We start from the raw sequence: 19,467 nt of genomic DNA, 5'->3' as shown, positions 1-19,467 counted from the left end.
AAACGGGGAATAAGAAAATGTACTCATACTTATGTGAGGAAGTAATTCTTACCTGTTTAAGGGAGCAGTTTCCCAGTATCATTCTTATATTACTGATGAGATTCACAGGTATGTAAACAGCTGTATTAAAGGTAAAAGCTGTTTCTGAGTATTGAGAGTAAATTTGGTTAGCGATAGTATATAAAAGCATATCCAAACTCTTTTGGAGATACAGCATGTAGGTTGACAAAGCCAAGAGAGGTCATGTATTAGTGTAACATGGGCTCAGATAACTTCGTGTTAGTGGATTAACACTGGATAGCTGACACTGATGTATTCTGTTTCAGTTTTACCTTAGTAGATCCTTGACTAGGTCTGTCAAAGTCCTAGTCACCAGTGAAAATGTGATAGCTAATATCTTCAGCGTTGAGATTTCCTGTAAAACAGTTTGTGCATCCTGAATCACATTACTAGTTTGATCAGAATTTGGTTGCATTGGTTATTTGATGAAGTCCTTTTTTGCTTCTAGGGAAAAAAAATCTTTGGTGTATGTCCTTTTGGGAGGGAGGGAAGGATCAAGTAACTGTTTTTAATGTTCTGCTGTTAGCGGTTTCCATTTAAAAAAAGCCATTTTAGTGCTACGGTGGTGTTACTGAGTTGAAGAGTTTGAGAGAGCAATTTGAGAATTTTTCATGCTGTATTGTTTCTGGCATTCTTTGGGCAAGTCACTAAATATCTGTTCCTTGCCTGTAAATTAAAACAACATATGCTTCATAGAGGTTTGATTATTGATTATGAAATACTTTTAAAAGTTAGACAAAGGAGAGGTTGATGTATCCTTTAGATGGCCAATACCACAAAATGTTGTGGAGCTTCCAAACGGGGAAGCTTGTCAAGAACCAAGTAGCACAGGGCTGTGAGTTTGCAGAGCCACTGCCATGGCTGTGTGTCTGAAAACAATCATCCTTCTCCTAGGAGCTGTAAGAAGTGTTTATATACGTGTAGATTTTAGCAATGTGTGCTATGCTACACTAGACTGATAGTATTTTATTTTTTTTAGCTACTTCTACATTTTAAGAAGACTGCAATTGCGATTTTCCAGATTATCCAGACTGCACTGGATACTCATTAGAGCCTTAATAAATAATTGAGGGAAACATTTTTTAATAAGAAACTCAGACAATCACATAATGAAACAAGTGCTTGGAGATACAAGTGAGACAATAAAGAAGGAAACATTCCTGACATGATCGTGTATTATGATAATTGTATTAAATTTATCTTCAAAGAATATACAGCATTAATTGAATGCCATAGGGCCTAAATACTGCCAGCCCAGGAGCTACTGAGATGCATCCAGATATTCTCTGGGTTGGTACCAGAGCTTTATGTCATTTAGTTTAAATAGTCTTCAAACCTCATCAGATTTCTAAATATTCCTGTGCTGTGTTTGTAGATAAAAAGATAGTTACTGCAAGATTCTGGTCAGGAAAGAATGGTTTTTAGTACTTAATGCTGTCAGCTGATAGTTGTTATGTTTATTACTCTCACTTTCACTACTCTGCTAAATTTCCCCCTTTCAGATATTCTCCAGACTCCCTTCAAAGAGCATTTCATAAGAGACATGTATGCAGCATGGGCTTCAGCTTTCTTTTTTTCTGAAGAACTCTTCGGACATGCTCATCTGTCAGGCACTTGGTGCTGTGGGATGATCCTGGGGCTTGCAAGGCTGGCTTCCTGATAATTAATGCACAGCTTTCCCCACGCTTTTCTTTGTGGACATGCTGGCTTGCAGTTTACATGCTTCAGGTCACAGTAGTGAATCAGACAACTGTCACATTTTGACGTATCTTCTCCCAACACTGAGCCTCCTGCTTGTCTTTTCCCCATCCCACTTGCCTCCCCAATACTGAGCTTGCCTTGGGTTTGTCAGAGTCCTCCTGGTGAAATGCTGCAATCTTTTCCAGGTATACATCACTCCTCTTTCTTGTGGCTCTCTTTTTCTCTGTCTACTTCTGCCATTCCTCCTCGCATCTTCCTTCTCTGTGTCCTCCCCTTGCTTGCCTCTCAGCTGTTCACTTCCCCACATCCTTCCTCTTCTGGTTCCTGGCAAGGCATAGCAGGCCAGTAAAAACAAGGAATGGCAGGAATGTGCACTGGAGAGTCTGCAGCAGCAGTGGCCTGAAGGACTGTGGGCGGGTGTCCTAAATTTCATTTAACACTGCAGAGTCTTGCCTTTCAGAAATGTGTGTTGCTGTCTTTCTGTAGCATTGCAACTTCCCTGCGTGGGCTAAGTTAATAAGCCCTGTAGTGCTAACGTGCTCTGCTCTTCCTCTCTGATGGCTCTGTGCTTTATTAGTGACTTCTTGTCATCGGATGCTTGGATGGTAAAGTAACCCAAACTGTTTCCTCTTGTGAATGGAACTGAGTAGGCTGATTAATATGGTTGGGAAATGACTATTCATGATCTCTTCTAATACAGGAGTTGAGGAACATCAAGTGAGAAGAATATATAGCAGCAATCAAAGTGAATCAAAATTCTTCACAAAGTACAAAGCCCAGTCTTGAGGGATTTTATCTTTCAGTCCAACTCCATCTTGGGGATGTAGATTTCAAAACTTCACATAGCTTTATTCATATGGGTTAGGTGCTTGAAAAGGATGTGATAGACCCATAGGCAAAGTAAGTTTCATTTTTACTCAAGACAGCAGCATTAAGATTATCACCAAGAAACTGGTTAATGAAAACACTGAAAAGTTAGGTAAGATTTCTCCCCTAACAGCGTGGTTTCCTATGAATGGAGAAAGAGAGGATCTAATTTCTATGAGATGTTCCTGCAGAATCCATCAGTTAGTTCATTTTCTGTCATTTGTATTGCATTATTCTGTGCAAGGTTATAGTGTCATGTAGTTCAGATTTCAACATTCTTTACAATTTCCAGCGATGGTAAGGTTATTCCCAGTTTGTCTCTGAGGGTTAAGTCAGCGTTGTCAAATTGTATAATTTTTTGCTGGAACATTATGGATGCTAAAACTTGCAATTAACTTGAGTATTAGAATATTTTCTGAATAGAAAAATAACTTACCCAGGTATATTAAATGTAGAAGCTCTGACTTAAAGGTCCCTGAACCACAAATCACTGGAAATTTCTATATCTTGCTCTGTTCCAATATTCTTCCCTTATTATCTGCGGACAAGATCATGGGTCAAATGAAACTTTCTGGCATTCTGTTTGTTTGTGTTTTTTTTTTTTTTTTTCCATATTGCTGCTTCTGAATTACAAGTTGTCTTTGCACCTAAATTCTTTGATAATTGTCGTTATCCTCTGCAGTTAAAACTGTAGGTGGTTAAGAGATCCAGTCTCGTACTACTTTGTTGACTTTATCAAGTGTTTTTCAACTGAGCCTAGTCAGAAAGATATTTAGTGTGGTTCAGTTTTAAAACACTGTTGCTGCGGTCTTCTGTTGTTCAAACCTTCTATTCAAATCACTTAAAATTTATTAGAAACTAGAAGTAATGGGGCAAATTAGTACTTTGAATTGTTTCAAAGAAAACAAAAATGAATTATTTTTTTTTTTCTTACATATAGCCATTTCAATGTTCACCCTAATGCTGTTGTTACATTCAGAAATAACAGACAAGAATTGCATCATTAGAATGTTTTAATTTGGGCACTGTTCTTGTACCTGTTCATATAGAATTGAAATGTAGTACCAAAGCATGTACTATTTTTTGCTCAGTTTAGGGGGAACTTTTTTCTTACAGGATGTTGATTGCTGTAGTCAATATGCAAAAATATGTCTGTGGTTCATCTTGTTAACAAGTTTACTTGGAAATTATCCTTAATCAAATCCCAGATGTCTGTATGGTCTTTGAAGTACTTGGACATCATCTCCTAAAATGGATAATCAAGTCCAATTATCAAGGCCTTCCCATCCGTTGTGTAAAAAGTATAATTCGACAGGTAAGATTTGCTAATTTTCTAGTTTCTTTAATTTGTTTCTTCCAAAATTGTTAACCGTTTAAAGGTTAGAATGGTGATATTTCAAATGAATTCTTACCAGTGGTATCTGAGATTAGAGAATTTTATTGGTAAGGTTTGTAAGAGCCTTTTCCTTGGTAGCCTGTATTTCTCCTTACTGTATTATTTTTATCAAGATATCCCATAGATAAAGGAGTTTCCTGAGATATTATAGAAAATAAAACGCTGAAACAATGAGTCTTTTTCATAGATGTAGGAGTATTCATATTCAATTGCAGTTTTGGTTAACAAAATCATCAGTATGTCATGCTTCTTAATAAGCTGTTCTGGAAATAAAACATCAGAACATTGGGAAGTAATATATTGTTATAAAACTGAACACAAATTTTCTCTCTGAAAAAAATAGTTCTAAAAGAATCTGTTTTTGAAAACTACCTACATATATTTAAATTCTTGTGGAGTCAAAGGCCTAACCAGATGAAACAGTTCAGAACATTTCACTGGGAGATACTCTTCTAAAACATGTTCTCTTGCAGGAGCTGTGAAAACTGAATTGCTGAGAGGTGATTGTAAGGAGAAATGGTGTCTCAACAAGGCAAAATCATACATCTCTGTGATTTTATGTATACTGTTAATCCATATGTAGTTAATACCTACCAGTGATCAAAGAAAGATTTTCAGTTTGTCACTTAAGTAATTTGTATTGCCTTTCATCAGCATTACCTCTATTTTGTTAATAAGCTGTCTATTGAAGTAGTTACTTTCTTTGAAAATTTTATTATATGTCATCTGGTGAATATCAGCCTCTCAGCTCTTTAATCAGAATTAGCCAAATGCCCTGCCTGACAAAGCTGTTAGGATGGAGCTGAAATTGTAGGTCCCTTAATTTCTGTACAGCCAGGAGGCTCAGATTCTAGAAATAAGGAGTGGTACTAATGCAGGGCTGAACTGAGCTGTGTGCTAAGGAACAGGACTGTGTATTTGTATTAATATGTGCATATAAATGTTCACTGCTTCTGCTATACTTTGTATTTTTCTTTGTTTGGAATGTTTTCAGTTTGGTTGCCCCATTGTCCTGGAGTTTGGCCAAAACATGGGAATTTGCAATGTACTTTCTTTATACACTGGCTTGAGCAGCAAAGCCAGGTTTAGGAGCTGCCTCCTGCAGCCTTTACCTCTGTTACAGTGCCTGTTGGCAGGAACAGGAATGGATCCAAGCTGATTCCTTTGTGAAAGGAAGATGGGAACCTAGCAGAAGAGGACTTTCAGGTGGGGTCTTCAGGGATGGTTACCAGAACCCAGTGAGAAGGGAGATCAGCAAGGAGCTGCCTTAAGGATGGATTTATGAGGAAGGCTCTCAGTTTTTCCTCAGATAGACTGGGGACCTGTCTCGAGTGGCTTTTTACAAATGCATAAAGCACAGGAAAAAATGAGCTGGAATTAGAAATCCATGTGCAGTTGCAGAGCCGTAACCTCACTGAGAGCACAGAGCGATAGTGGGACAGCTCAGACGCCTGGAGTGCAGCAACAGGCAGGTAAAGGTGCTTCCAAAAGGATGGGCAAGTACAAGTGGTTGAGCTCGTATGTACTCACATTAGTATGGGTGTAAGCAGACCAATTCAGGCTCTGTTTTTAGCCCCTCAGGGTTCTGTACAGTTTGGGGCTCCAAGTACAAGATGTTGGCTTGCTGAAGTGAGTCCAGTAGAAGGCCATCAAGAGGATCAGGGAGCTGCAGCATAGCATGTATGGCAGGACTTGGGAGAATTAGTTTGTTTAGTTTTAAGAGAAGGCTAAGAAAGACGAAGACTTTACTGTCTTCAGCAAATAGAGAGAAAACAGAGCCAGACTCTCCTCAGGGCAGTGCCCAAGAAGCAGGTATGACTGAGATGGAGAGGGTTTCAATAACACCATCTCCTTCCAACTGAAATCACAAAACTTGTGCCATGCATGTTTTAAAAACGTGTTTGTGGAACTTGAATATGAAAATTCAATTATTGCACTGGTGTTCGGGAAAAGAAACCATTTGATTTCAAAAGGTATTATAGTTCCATGCTATAATGAAAAAGAAATGTTGTATGCTGCGAGTTGAACAATATTTTTGTTCTTTTTTGAGTACTTTTGAGTACTCAGTTGGGACAAAATTAAGGTTTATTTTAAAATGCAGCAGAGAGCTGAGTTTCTTAATGAGAAATTTCATTTCAATTTTGAGCAGTTTTTTTCCCCTGAGGCAGAGTTATATGAAATGTCATGCAAGAGATGACCCTATAGAATTGAAAAAGGGCTGGCTGCCACACTTCCTTTTTTTGCAGTGAAGATGGTTGGCAGTGCAGATTTAATTCTGGAATCCTTATTTTGGGTTGTAAAATATATAGCGTCAGTCTATAAAAGGGTCTATAAAAATCTATAAAAGGATCGCGTTCTGAAACAGAAGCTAAAACCAGCATCATGTAATTGATCAATGAAAATTTTCTCTTTTGCTTTGCATCTACAATACAGTAAATGTGTTTAATGTGTTAATGTGATGTGGCTCCCTGAACGATAAAGAGAGAGAAGAAAAGTGAATCTTAAATAGACACTGCAGATGATAACAAAGAGTTTCTTGATGTGAAACTAACCATGTGACATTTAGCAGGGAAAATGCACAGTTTTGTAATTCGCATTTCTAATTGTAATAACAGGAGCTGTCCTGTGTTTTCAGAGTCACACTTGCAGTATACATTTCTTTACTGGTTTAGTGGTATAACACACTTCCAGTTTTTATGATAAAGCAGTCTGATCCACTTTTTAAGCTAGCTAAGAGCATTCTTTCTAATTATAAAATTCTAGCAGTATGGTCGTTACGGTAAGTCAAAGAATTGATTGTGATTGTAAAAAGTAATGTTTTCTGTTTTACTAAAAGGGAATCTTCAGCCAAAATGAAAGAAAAAGCTGGACCCCTAGCACATGAAACGGGGAAAGGCTATCTTTATAAAGTGGGTAGCAGCAAATCTATTTTCACATAAATTCCACTTGTGCACAACACGGTGGAATTTTTCCTTCTGAATGTTCATGGCTGTTCATGTACTGCAGAATCCTTTATTTTGTCCTCAGATATTTGATGGTAGTTTCTAAGATGCTTTGTACCATAGCGATGAAGGGAAAAGCCTATTGTAATCAAACTTTATGTTGTTGTTGCTGCTAATGTCTTTTCTAAAGATTGCAGTCACTTAGCCACTAACTGCCTTCTTAGAATAAGCCAATCTTTCCTTAACGTTTCTCACTTTGAGAAATACTGCATATTCTTTTGATTGCTTCGGCAAATATTCGGGCGTAGTTTGGATTTGCAGGGAAAAAAAATCCAGGTTGTTAAGCAAGCAACAGTTTCTAGGTATACCTTTGGCAGCGATGCTGAGTCTTGCTCATGTGAACATGCAGTTTTTATAGATAAAGAGCACGATGGAAAGCTTTTCAGGAAGGTTGCTGTTCCAAGCTAGCTCCAGAACAGAGCCAAGCGCTTTGAAGTGTTTCTGGGTGTAAACATCATACACATGCCACTGTTTTTCTCTTACCTGAGCTGCCTGGTGTGCTGTCTGGACATACCCATCTGGAACTAGCTCAGGACTGGGCAGTACTCATACCTTTGTATTCTGTTACTGCTATTTTGAACCAACACACTTTGCTTTTGAAGTTTACCCTAGCTAGTTTGGTCTTAAGGGATCCTGAGAGCAGGGAGGTTAGCATGTGCTGATTTATTTCTGCAATATCTGGAAAGGCAGGCTGTTCCTGTAGCTGAGGCTGGAGGTCTGCTTCCTGCTGCAGAACATTCTTTAAAAATTCAAAGAATTCTTTTACATGGGGTCAGTTAGGTTTCTGGGTTTTTCTTTCTTGCTGATTTTTTTTCCTATTTATTTATGGAGCCTATTTTAGCAATAGCTTGGTTTACCCTCTTATCTTATCCTGTACTGATTAATTGCAGTAATTGACTTGTGAAAGTAATTGTGAAAGTCAATTACTTTTTTCAAGGCTTTTATATTATACCTAGGTCTCATCTAAAATACTTTTAAAACCACATAAGCTGTTGTATTTCTGTTCTAGTCAGAATCAGAGACAGCTTTATTGTGTAAAAATTCTTTTTATTTTAGTCCCAGAAGACATTTTTAAGACTTTGGAATGCAGGTTTGATATGATCGAACAGAATTTGCCTCCAGAGAATATGAAAGACTAGTGGAAAAATCCATGTAGCAAATACAGGTAGACAAGTCCTTATGTGACATCTTGATCACATTAAAAGCTGAATTACTATTGCAATTCTAAGGAAAGTTATAGTAAACATTTCATACACACACACACACACACACACACAGAATTTCTAGGTTGGAAGAGACCTCAAGATCATCGAGTCCAACCTCTGACCTAACGCTAACAGTCCCCACTAAACCATATCCCTAAGCTCTTCATCCAAACATTCCCCTTCCTGCTTTTTACAATAATCAATAGTTATTTATTAAGGTTATTCACAAAGCAGATTTCAGTTATAGTATATAGTACTTGTGGTGGGTTTTTTAAATAACATTTTAAATAATAAACTAGTGAGAATCAGCCTTTCTGACTGAGCAGCCTGAATCTGTTTTCCAAGGAAGACCTATTGAGGTTTTTTTCACGTGTGTGCTGATCAACAGAAAAGCACTTGGGAAATAGAAGGTCTGAGAGCAGCTTGTTGTCATCAAGACCATTCAGCCAGCCAGTATCTAACTTATGGACATCTCTGGAATTGGGTTTATGAGCTAAATAAATTATCCTGGCAGGCCATGCATGGACTGCTGGCAATAGTTCGAGCATCTCTTTACTAACAGTAAATACATTTAACTTGCTCTGGCTAATAAAAATAAGTTTCCAAAAATTCCTTTTGCAATTAGGTACTTCAAGGTTTAGATTATCTCCACAGCAAGTGCAAGATCATTCATACAGATATTAAGCCAGAAAACATTCTGATGTGTGTGGATGATGCCTATGTTCGTCGAATGGCTGCTGAAGCTACTGAGTGGCAGAAAGCTGGTGCTCCTCCTCCCTCTGGCTCAGCAGGTATGATAGTGTGTTTAAAAGCAATTCAGTAAATTTGTCTCTATAAATTAATGCCAACAGTTTTATTTAATGAATATTAACGTTGTAAAGAATTGCATCTGAAAATGTACCTCTAGTTCATTCTTATTGATTCTCTGCAAAGCTAAAAAGGAGTGCTCTCTTCTCAGTTTTGCGTGTTCAGGTTTTTGGAGTCCCTGATTTATTGGAACAAAGACTCACTTTGCAACCTTTAATGAGGTTTATCTGCAGTGGAGCTTTGCATTTTTAACGATGACAATAATTAATAATCTTATCTAACTTACAAGTCTAGTTCTGTTAGAATTTCATCAGTGTGCGTTTGAAATTACCTACCTTCTAGTTGGCTATAACTTTATTCTCAGAATGCAGTGACAAATATTATGGTCCATTTTTTCATTCTTGAGAACAGAATTTATTGTACCTGACTGAATTTGTGATCAGCTCTTATTTCTAGCTCTGTATGTGAAATACTTTGTTAAACTTGCCAAGAACTGTGAAGGGAACAGTATGTTACGTTCAGCTAGGAGAAACCAAAATAAAGGACCTCACAGCCATCGGTAAAGACAAACAAAAAGGAAACGTGGCTTTTCTAGTGATCTTTAGTGGCATGGTTGCCATTTATTTGGTAATCCAGCACATCAGCTGCAGGCAGTGGAGAAATAACAACTTTTAAAAATCTTTGTAATGTTGTTGGAAAATACATTATAGATTAAAATCATTGAGATATAGTAAAAATACCTTCTATATCAGGAACAATTGTGGTCAAAGCCATAATTTTTTCCACTGTAGCCAGTTATTTACAGACTTTTAAGATTTCCTAAAGCACTTTCTTTTCAACATCATTCGTTAGACTCTGTCTTTGACTGAATGTGATTTTTTTGTCGAGCTAAAAATGATTGTGCTGTTTCACACTATTATATGTGTTAGATATGTTGACATGCAAAAATCTATCATTAATATATTGTATTGGATTTTACATACTGCGTGATCATATAGCTAAAGGCTTTGTGTTACTTGTGTGGGAAGGAACTTGATTTTGTTCGTGTAGCCTGATATTGCTTCCTGGCATTAAAATAAACACGATGTTAAGGAATACATTGATGAATTCTTATCACAGTTTGTTCTTAGCAAATTGCAATTAAATGTATGACTTTCCACACAGGAGCTGAAGATGTGTTTTCTTTACAGCATTTCAAGTATAGGTTCTGCAAAACTGCACTTTTCAGAGAAGTGATGATTCTCAAGTGTAAGAATTTTTTTGAAAACATTGCTCTTTCAGGGATGTACAAGCGTTTTTTTTTTTCCCCTGAACCTAGCAGCAGGAGCAGAATTTATTAGAGAACTCTCAACTGTCTCCATTTTTCACTTTGCATTTGTTAATTGCCATATGCCTGTGAGTCTGAAGAAGTTTGTGAGTGGTTCTCCTCCCCTGCTCATTTCCACTTTCTCACTTTTACTTTGCTCCTGTTTCCCTTATTAATTTTGTGTGTGTGTGTGGCTTGTATTCTTTGTGCATTTTTGCAGTCATTACTGTAATCACATCAAACCTAGTTGTTGATGCTATCCACCTGAGACATGCGTAGGAAGAGGTACACGCTGGAGATGCTTTTTCTGTGGTGTAGAGCTTTTTGCCACAGGCACTTACTCATACTTACAATCCCATCAGCGTACTCCGCTTCAAAAGGCAAGAAATGTTGATATGTGACTTTCCTGTTCAGCGTGACACAGTAGTCATCTGTCTTGAGTCTCCCCGGACTATTTAAAAGCTATCTACACCTGATCAATCAGCTGACTGCAAACATTTCATTTGTGACTACAGTCAGCTAATGTTTTCTGACCACTCTACTGTTTCAGACTTCCCTTTTGGACTTTTGTTAACTTTTATTAACCAGCCTCAACAGAGTGAACAGCAATTAATGCTAGTTCCTTCCAATTCCAGATGCTCTAACGGTGACATCAAATGATTTCAGGCAGGAGGCACTTGTAAAGAGTGTAGGAAAAAAAAAAAGCTAAAAATACAATTTTTAATCATTGCTCTATAATTTAGTTCAGAATGTTTTCAGATAATTTCTACAACTTTCTGATTTTATAGAGTTGTTCTTGTAAAAATGTATATTGAAAATTGTTTTTTTCTTTCTAGTGAGTACAGCTCCACAACAAAAGCCTGTAAGTATTGATATATAATTTGAATTAACTATCTTATTTTCTGTGTTTCTGGTAGTATTAGTAACTATTAGACTTCTGGTAGTGTCTACCCTTTTTAAAGGCTTCCTTTGAATAAAGCTTTTATGTTTCAGAAAATGTTTTTATTTTAATGTCTTTGGCCTTACCAGTTTTCAGCACATTTCTCTGATGGAAATGCTCATAGACTTACAGTTCTGTAGCTGTGTCAGAGGAAGTTAAGCATTGCCATTTTCATCGCTCATGGAGTAATCCATTCAGTTCAAATCCTGACAGCAATGCATGCATGCACTAAATATCAGGCACTGCAGATAGCTTAAGGACTTCAAGGCCTTAATCAGCCAGGTCTTAAAAGGGAGGTTTTTTTTCATGAGGTTTCAAAGATCTTTTTGCCATACGCTTATAGCAAGGAACCACTGATAATACAGATGTTTAGTAGTACCTAAGGTCAAATCTGCTTTCTACATCTGTATGTACAAAACCTGTATATAACTTAAATAAGCATACAACATGTATGAAATTTAGTAGGATCATCAAATTAGCTAATTTTGACTGTAACATAGTTTGTTTTGAAGACAACAGAATTTACAGACAAACCTTTAAGAAAAGAGTATTTCTCTTTGTTGCCTGTAGTTTATTTTTGACTTGTATGAGGATTTCTTAGTGGTATCTGAATGATGAATGGAAATTGGATAGAGCTAATTTATCAAGGAGTAAAATTAGAAGTCAGAATTCAATTAAAATATAATAAATTGTTTCAGTCTTAGCTCAGATCTCTCGATATTTTTTTCTTTGTTGTTATACCTGGGGTTGCTAGTCCTTATGTTATATAAAATGTGAAACTTTTCATGATGGCCATCTGTTGTTTGTGATTCATATGTTTTGGACCAGAAAGGAAGAATAAAGCTGCTTTCCTTTTACAGGGAAAAAGCTGAACAGCACAGTGTTCATTTAAAATTCTTTACCATTTTCATTCTCTCTGGGTTTCTCGTATAATTTTTCTCTGCATACTTTCTCTGAGCATTTACCTGCATTGTACAGAGAGAGAGATCATGTATATAGCTTACAGCAGATAAACATATAAGATATATAAGATATAGCAGATGTGATAGCAGAATATCTTCCACGTACAATCATATCATCTGTTGATCTAGACTGAAGTTTAAAATTATTGTGCTAGTTGAGATTATAGGAATTTTACAGTGTCATCTTAGATGTATTTTGCTTTTATGTCTAGTAAACAACCATGTAAAAATATTTGTATAGCTATGTAAGATTTTGATAGATTTTTTTACTTCATGTAACCATGGTTAGACAAAGGTTTTTCATATATAAAATGGAAAAAAAAAAACAGTATATTTACTATATTAATTGACATCCAGTATTTTCAAATAAAAAGTATTTACACTGCATGTTTTTGGTCTAAAATGCCTTGAGAGGAATTGTTCAGTTTTTTTTTTTTTTTAATTTTATTTTGTTTTTATTAATATTGCAGGTTGGAAAAATATCCAAAAACAAAAAGAAAAAACTGAAGAAAAAACAGAAGAGGCAAGCAGAGCTGTTAGAAAAACGCCTGCAGGAAATAGAAGAACTAGAGCGAGAAGCTGAAAGGAAAAAAATAGAAGAAAACGTAACCTCAGCTGTACCATCAAATGAGCAAGAAGATGAGTACCACCCAGAGGTGAAACTAAAAACAGCTGATCTAGAAGAGGTTGTAGATGAAGAACCTGGAAATGATGATGGTTAGTGTCATCTGCTTTTATTGACCTAGAATTTACTGTTTCAGATGGGAAAGTAATTGCAGTATTGCATCTAACACATTGAACAGAGTTGCCAAACACAAATTCTTGTTTAATATTTGTGGTTTGGAGCATAATTGTTAGGGTTTAACTTGTTTTCTAGCTCCTGTGTTTTTTTGTCAGCTCTTTACAGTTCTGACAGAGATGTAATACTGTCTTTTTTTTTGGGTCTGTTTATACTGTGAATTTTCCTGCCTCTGTGATGAATCCCTGTTTGACATTGACAGAGTTGTAAATTTGTAGTGCTTGCTTTTAAAACCACTTATCTTCCATTCATAACGTTCTTCTCTTCTGAATTGTTCCCTCGGTTATACTATCCTGAACCACTTCACATTGTTCTTTTTTGTTTGTTTTCCAGCAGCCCTATTAGATCCTTCTCTTGCCTTTAATTTAGATTTTAAACTCTTTGCATGTTCCAGTGATATTTAGAGTTGCCTTGTGTGCTATGTTGGAAGTCAAGTACTTCCTGAAGAGTTAAAAGTTAGGAATGCCTAATTTCAAAAGGATGTGTTGATATGTGATCTAAATGTTGCTCATTAAAATTTTTCAGGTGAGGCAGAAGATCAGGATGAAAAAGAAGACACAGAGAAAGAAAACACTGAAAAAGATGACGATGTTGAGCAGGAACTTGTCAACAATGACCCTACAGACCCTAAGTGGATAGAATCCCCCAAAACAAATGGCCATATTGTCAATGGCCCTTTCCTATTGGAACAACAGATTGAAGATGAAGACGAGGAAGAGGAAGAATGTCCAAATCCAGAGGAGTATAATCTTGATGAGCCAAATGCAAAAAGTGATTACTCTTATAGCAGCTCCTATGAACAGTTTAATGGTGAATTGCCAAATGGACGTCATAAAATTCCTGAGTCACAGTTCTCTGAATTTTCAGCTTCAGTGTTCTCTGGGGCTCTAGAGTCTGTAGCTTGTGGTTCTGCTGTTTCTGAAGGATCTACTGTAACTGAAAGAGAGGAGAGCAGCCCATCTCACGACAGGAGCAGAACAGTTTCAGCTTCAAGCACTGGAGACCTGCCTAAAAGTAAGTTTTCCTCTTGGTGGCATATACTGGGCCTGAAGTCTTTTGGAGCTGTAGGTCTGATTGTAGAACGAGTAACGGAAATGGAAAAAGCCTTATGTAAATGTTTTATCTCTGTTCAGTGAAGTTTGTATGCAAAATTTTACTCTTTTTTAAGTGTAAAATCCAGTACCATGCCTTACGGGTAGAGCATCACATACTTCTTTCAGTGGTGTGAAAGCACCTTTCAGTAATAAAGGGAGGTCTCTGTCACACCATTTCCCTTATTTTGATTGAAGAGTAGATCTGGAACTTCTCTGTGATGTTGTCTTTTCTTTACCTACAGCTGAAGTGTTTTAAACATTTTTAGTTTCTGGGTTAGTGCCAAACTTACTAATGTCCTGGCCTGCTCCCTGCTTGACTCTGAAGAGTACCCATTGAGAAGATGGTGCCCATGATGCCAGCCTCTGCAGTCAGAAGTGTGTGCAGGCTGCTCCTAAATATTTGCTTTCCTAGGCACTGCTCACACCTGGTCAGAATGTGGGATATGGGGTCAGATCAGCCATAGCTAGGACTGGATCACAGCTGTAGCCCACTACTGGAAACCCTTTTTTCATTGCTGACTGATTTAATCATCTTGGCTTTGTCTAACTCTGAACATTCTGATCATTGAATATTACGTCATGTGAATGTCCAATCCAAATGATCATTATTTTAAATTTAGAGTTTCATCTTAGAAGACTTCTGGAATTAAAAAAAAAAAAAAAAAAAAAAGGCAGTGCTGATGTCTAGAAATCAGGAGGAGACTTTTATGTTATTTTGGTCCCAAATGATTTTGGTGAATTTTGGCCTCCTGGGAACAAGTTTCAAGGAAAATAAACTCTGTTAGTTTTGAATGACTTTAAGAAATCAAAAAAAAAAAAAATTGAAAAAAGTTTGGGTGGAATTGATGAAAGACTTTTGCCTAGTACCATGGGCTTTGATTACTTTTTAAAAAAAAAAAAGTAGGGGGGGGAGGCAAGTGAATGTTATAGAAGGGCAGTGATTAAGTTATGAAAAATCTCCAACAGTCTCCTCAAAGGCAGTGGCTCAGCTGTAAGCATACTTTACATAAACTGGATGCTTTTTTGTGCATTCTGATCCGGGAGCTTGATAGATGCAGCTTGGAACACAGCACAAAAGCATTCTTGATCAATTTAAATAAATCTGCAGTCTTAAATTTTAAAAGCAAAGCAAAACTGTTTTTTTTTTTCTGCTGTAGAACTTGTTTTTAAGGGTAGTAGATCAGTTACTGTAGGTGAATTATGTGCACTGAGCAGTAGGAAAGAGAAAAGGAAGATGATGTTTGCCAGTAAGCATTATTCACACAGCTTAAGGCCAGAGGTGATTGTGAGATGATTTAACCTGGCTCCTTTTTTATAACAAGGCAATAATGCACCTATCTAATAAGCTCTGAAAGCTTTGTTTGGCTTAAAACATATTTTGGAAAAAAATAAAAATAAAAATAATGCTATTGATTTGGGCAAATTAAAAGACTAAAAAAAAAGTATGTTTGAAATTTTAGAAGAACTGTAACTAATTTGGCTTTGTCCAGCTGCGGCTTTTAGCTTGTTCTATCTTTTATCAGTGATATTCAAAAGTTCTTCAAAATACACTATTTTCATTCATTAATAGTTCTTTTCAGTTTAAGACAGTTCTCAAGCTTTTTGGTAAATCTAAACAGGATTTATTTATTTATTTTTGTTGTCTCTGTAAGGCATGTTGCCAGCCCTCAACTCATGATGGCTTTTCTGTATTCAGCTTGGGTTTGGACATTTACATTTTGGCCACCAAAACTGCTAAAATCCAAAACTTCTGTCTATAAATCCTGTTTATAGAAGACGTGGATGGTGAAATCTTGGTTTCTGTGCAAAGAGATGGATTTTTGCCATTGAATTAAATGGCTCCAGAGTATTACCCCATAGGCTTTATTTATAGTGTCAGTGACTAAATGATAAATATATGGGTTTCAACTTCAATAAAAAAAATATTGAGAGACTAAATCTGTAAGCGGATAGAAGAAAATGAGATAGCTCAGGAGAAGATCGCCAAGCCTGCGTGAACATTGTCCCAGATGAAGTTACTAAATTTAAACAGAGCTGTATGCAGAAGTACAGCAGAGTGTATTTCCCCATTTAAGACTCCAGAAGAGCATTTCACATGGTTTATTTTACAGTCTGACTAAATCAGGTAATCTGTAGGTAGGTAAGAAACATGAAATAAAATGCAATTGGGTAGAGCTGAATTTCTGCAGGAGGTCAAGACTCGGGCTAATAAATCCTCCAGGCTGTCTCCGTGTGCCCTGTTCCCCCTAAAGGCTCCTAGATGCTCCATAGCCTCTTCATGCTGCTGGCAGTGCATGGGCAGGAAAACTCTACTGCTGTTTTCCTGGGGTGCTGTGTAAAATCCTCCTGTTTCCCCAAAGCAAAGCTGCTACTGTCATCACAGGAGCAGCTTATCTCCCCAGCTGGAGAACCAGACCCACTTCATTCCTCCGTGATCTTATCTCGTCAGGAGCAGTTTACAGGCCTTGTGAGCAAAGGAAGGAGAGATCAGTAAATGCAGCCATAGCTCACTTCTTCCTCAGAAGGAGGATAAGCTTGATGTTACTAATCTTAACAGCACTTGTGGCTTTAAACAGTAATAAAAATGATGAAGGTACTTTTTCAGTATATTTTTAGTACCCTTTTCTGGTATGGACACAGACTGTTTGCTCCTCTCCATGTAGCTATTGCTATACATTCTTAAATAGCGTGGCCTCATCTTAATTTCTTCAGGATACTCGCCTCATTCAGCGCAGACAGATTTGCATTCAGTAGCTGAGCAACTATTTTTTTCAAGTTTTTATCTTTTTTCATCTTTTTTTTTTTTTTTTTTTTTTTTTTTTTTAGTTCGCACTGTGTGACCAAATGCTCTCAGGACAAATTTATCAATTTCCTCATGACTTCCCTCCTTGTTGCAGTGCTTGAATGTTTACTAAGTATATTGTGTGGTGTGACTGTGAGCAGAGGAGGTGATATTTCTCAGCTTTACGGAACTAGGACACACAGAAGTGAAAATTAGAAATGCTCACAAAGTTTGCGCTCAGGTTGAGCTCCATAGGACACTTCTTGAGAGTACTTGCTAAGAAGTACGCTCCTGTTGACTTCAGTCAGCTGTGAATGATCAGCATTTGTCAAAATCAGAATGCAAGGTCTCATTCATCTCTCACAAAATACGGGACACTAACTCACTGAGTTCAGGAGAAAAACATGAAGGTGGAGGCGCTTGCCTGTTACCGTGTTCCAGTCTCTGTTAAGGGAGGTTGAAGAATGCTTTTTTCTAACGCCATACTCAGATATCTTACTAACGAGGCATTTTTCCCCCCTTTATTCTCCTGCTTTACTTACTGCAATACTTCACCTTCAGTAAGAGGTATGGGAAGGATTTACTCAGCAATATCTTCTTTTTGCCAGGGTTACTGAGCTGAGAAAGGTCTTGTTAGTTGTTGAATAATGCATGTGATTGTGCTTAAAAAAAACATACTGCTATGCAGCATGCTCTTAAGGGAAGACTTCAAGTTAAGATTACTAATTCCTGACTTTTAAGTGCTGGAATGCAGCCTTAATATTCTCTATTCTTATATTTATATTATCATTATGCCCTATGTTGGTGCTTTGTTTGAAGTAGAGTTTTGGACTCCATTCCAGCTACTTTAGAGGACTGTTTTCTTGACATCACTGCCCTTCTGACCATTTAGTCCTGCCATCTTCTTTTCCATCCAGACATTATTCTCCCTGACTGCCCATTCAGATTTTTGTCCCAGTAGCTCAAGATCTTCATCTGATCCCAGTCATGCCTAACTCACACTGTTAGACTTCCTTCTCCTTTCTCTCCTTGTCTCACCTGTAGTGTATTTTCTTCTTCCAATTCTTACACCGGTTTAAGTGATCATTGTATTGGATCCCCAGATCCCTTTCTTATCTAGTAGATCTTTTACATCTTACCACCAGTTTCTTATGTAACTTTTGATGAAGCAGCTGAGATAATTCCTCTGCTGCTGCCTCATTTTTGATACCTGGTTCTCTCCTCCACATTCAAATCAACCTGCTTGCTTTCCCATGCAATTTAGGAGCCAGTGAATGGTGGTATGCCAAAACAAACAAAAAAGCAGCAGTCCTGCAGTGTCAGGACCCTAACGTGTGCTAGGGTCTCCAGTGTCCCAGGAGCCTATAAAGGCCTGTAAACTGATTACAGTTCTGCCATTTCACTTTGAGTTGTGTTTAATGCAAACAGATCCTTCAGAGAACTTTGATTCAAGGCTGAATGATCTGTGAAACGGATGACTGAAATTATACAGATTATATATATACATATATTATATTAATGGCTCTGAAATTATCCAGATTTTAGTATTTCTTTTTCCCAATGGGGCAAATTAAAACAAACAAAAAGAGGCAGACTGTATGTGCCTTAGTCGAGAATGGAAGTGCCAGATTTATTCTCTCAACCAAACTGTTCTAAGAATGTATCTTTTGTGTGGAGTTCTTGGAGTTTGAGTTTTAGCATGTCTGTTAGGGAAACATATGCACCATTTTTGCTTCGGAGCTTCTTCAGATACTTTAATAATAGCCACATGGCAATTTGCTGTAAAAACACAAACAATTTGCACTTGAAATGTGTAAGGATATTTAGAAATCAAGGTAAGAAATACTGTTTGCATTGCTTTAATTCCTCATAACATTAAGCAAATTATTGTGATGTCTTCAAGGTATTAGAAAACTGGATCAAGTGTCAAGGCAAGATTGCTTATGGAGAATGAAAAGTATGTTCTGAATACTAACTGGTTTGCATTTTGCTTGTGTTAGCAAAAACTCGTGCTGCTGACTTACTGGTGAATCCACTGGACCCAAGAAATGCAGATAAAATTAGAGTTAAAATTGCTGACCTGGGGAATGCCTGCTGGGTGGTAAGTATCAGGTCAGCTCTAGAGCCTTCCTACTTAGAACAAGCCTTTTTATTGCTCATTTTTCCTGTTAATGTGGTTCTTTCTGTTTTAGCATAAACACTTCACAGAAGACATCCAGACAAGACAATATAGATCCATAGAAGTTTTAATAGGAGCAGGTTACAGTACACCTGCTGATATCTGGAGTACCGCGTGTATGGTAAGAACAACACAATACGTATTCTAAAACCTCCTAAAAACCGTCGTTTATTTAGTGAGCGATCCTGATGAGGATGGTTCTGACATTTTGACACAAATATAATACCATAAATTACGTACTGTCAGATAGCTACTGATGATTGTTCCCCTTTATTTCAGTATTCTAAGCATTCTTAATCAACAGAAAATACTTTGGAGGAGGTTTCTAATTTTCATTTGATGCATCTTAAACCTGCAGTCCAAAATA

The 19,467-nt window shown here is 37.1% G+C and overlaps 1 protein-coding gene across 5 annotated transcripts in view; it reads left to right on the top strand.

Annotated features, from left to right (window-relative positions):
- SRPK2 (SRSF protein kinase 2) overlaps positions 1-19,467 on the top strand; it is a 142,459-nt gene that overhangs the window by 107,340 nt on the left and 15,652 nt on the right. For all 5 annotated transcript variants that reach the window (XM_032208135.1, XM_032208136.1, XM_032208133.1 and 2 more), the window contains exons 7-13: positions 3,837-3,943; positions 8,857-9,022; positions 11,181-11,206; positions 12,717-12,963; positions 13,571-14,059; positions 18,922-19,022; positions 19,114-19,221. In XM_032208135.1, the coding sequence (XP_032064026.1) occupies positions 3,837-3,943; positions 8,857-9,022; positions 11,181-11,206; positions 12,717-12,963; positions 13,571-14,059; positions 18,922-19,022; positions 19,114-19,221 (1,244 nt within the window). The remainder of the gene's footprint in view (positions 1-3,836; positions 3,944-8,856; positions 9,023-11,180; positions 11,207-12,716; positions 12,964-13,570; positions 14,060-18,921; positions 19,023-19,113; positions 19,222-19,467) is intronic.

Source organism: Aythya fuligula, chromosome 1 (genome assembly GCF_009819795.1).
Source record: "Aythya fuligula isolate bAytFul2 chromosome 1, bAytFul2.pri, whole genome shotgun sequence".
NCBI lineage: Eukaryota > Metazoa > Chordata > Aves > Anseriformes > Anatidae > Aythya > Aythya fuligula.
The sequence above is the reverse complement of the archived record's forward strand: the minus strand, read 5'-3'. Positions and strand labels throughout refer to the sequence as shown.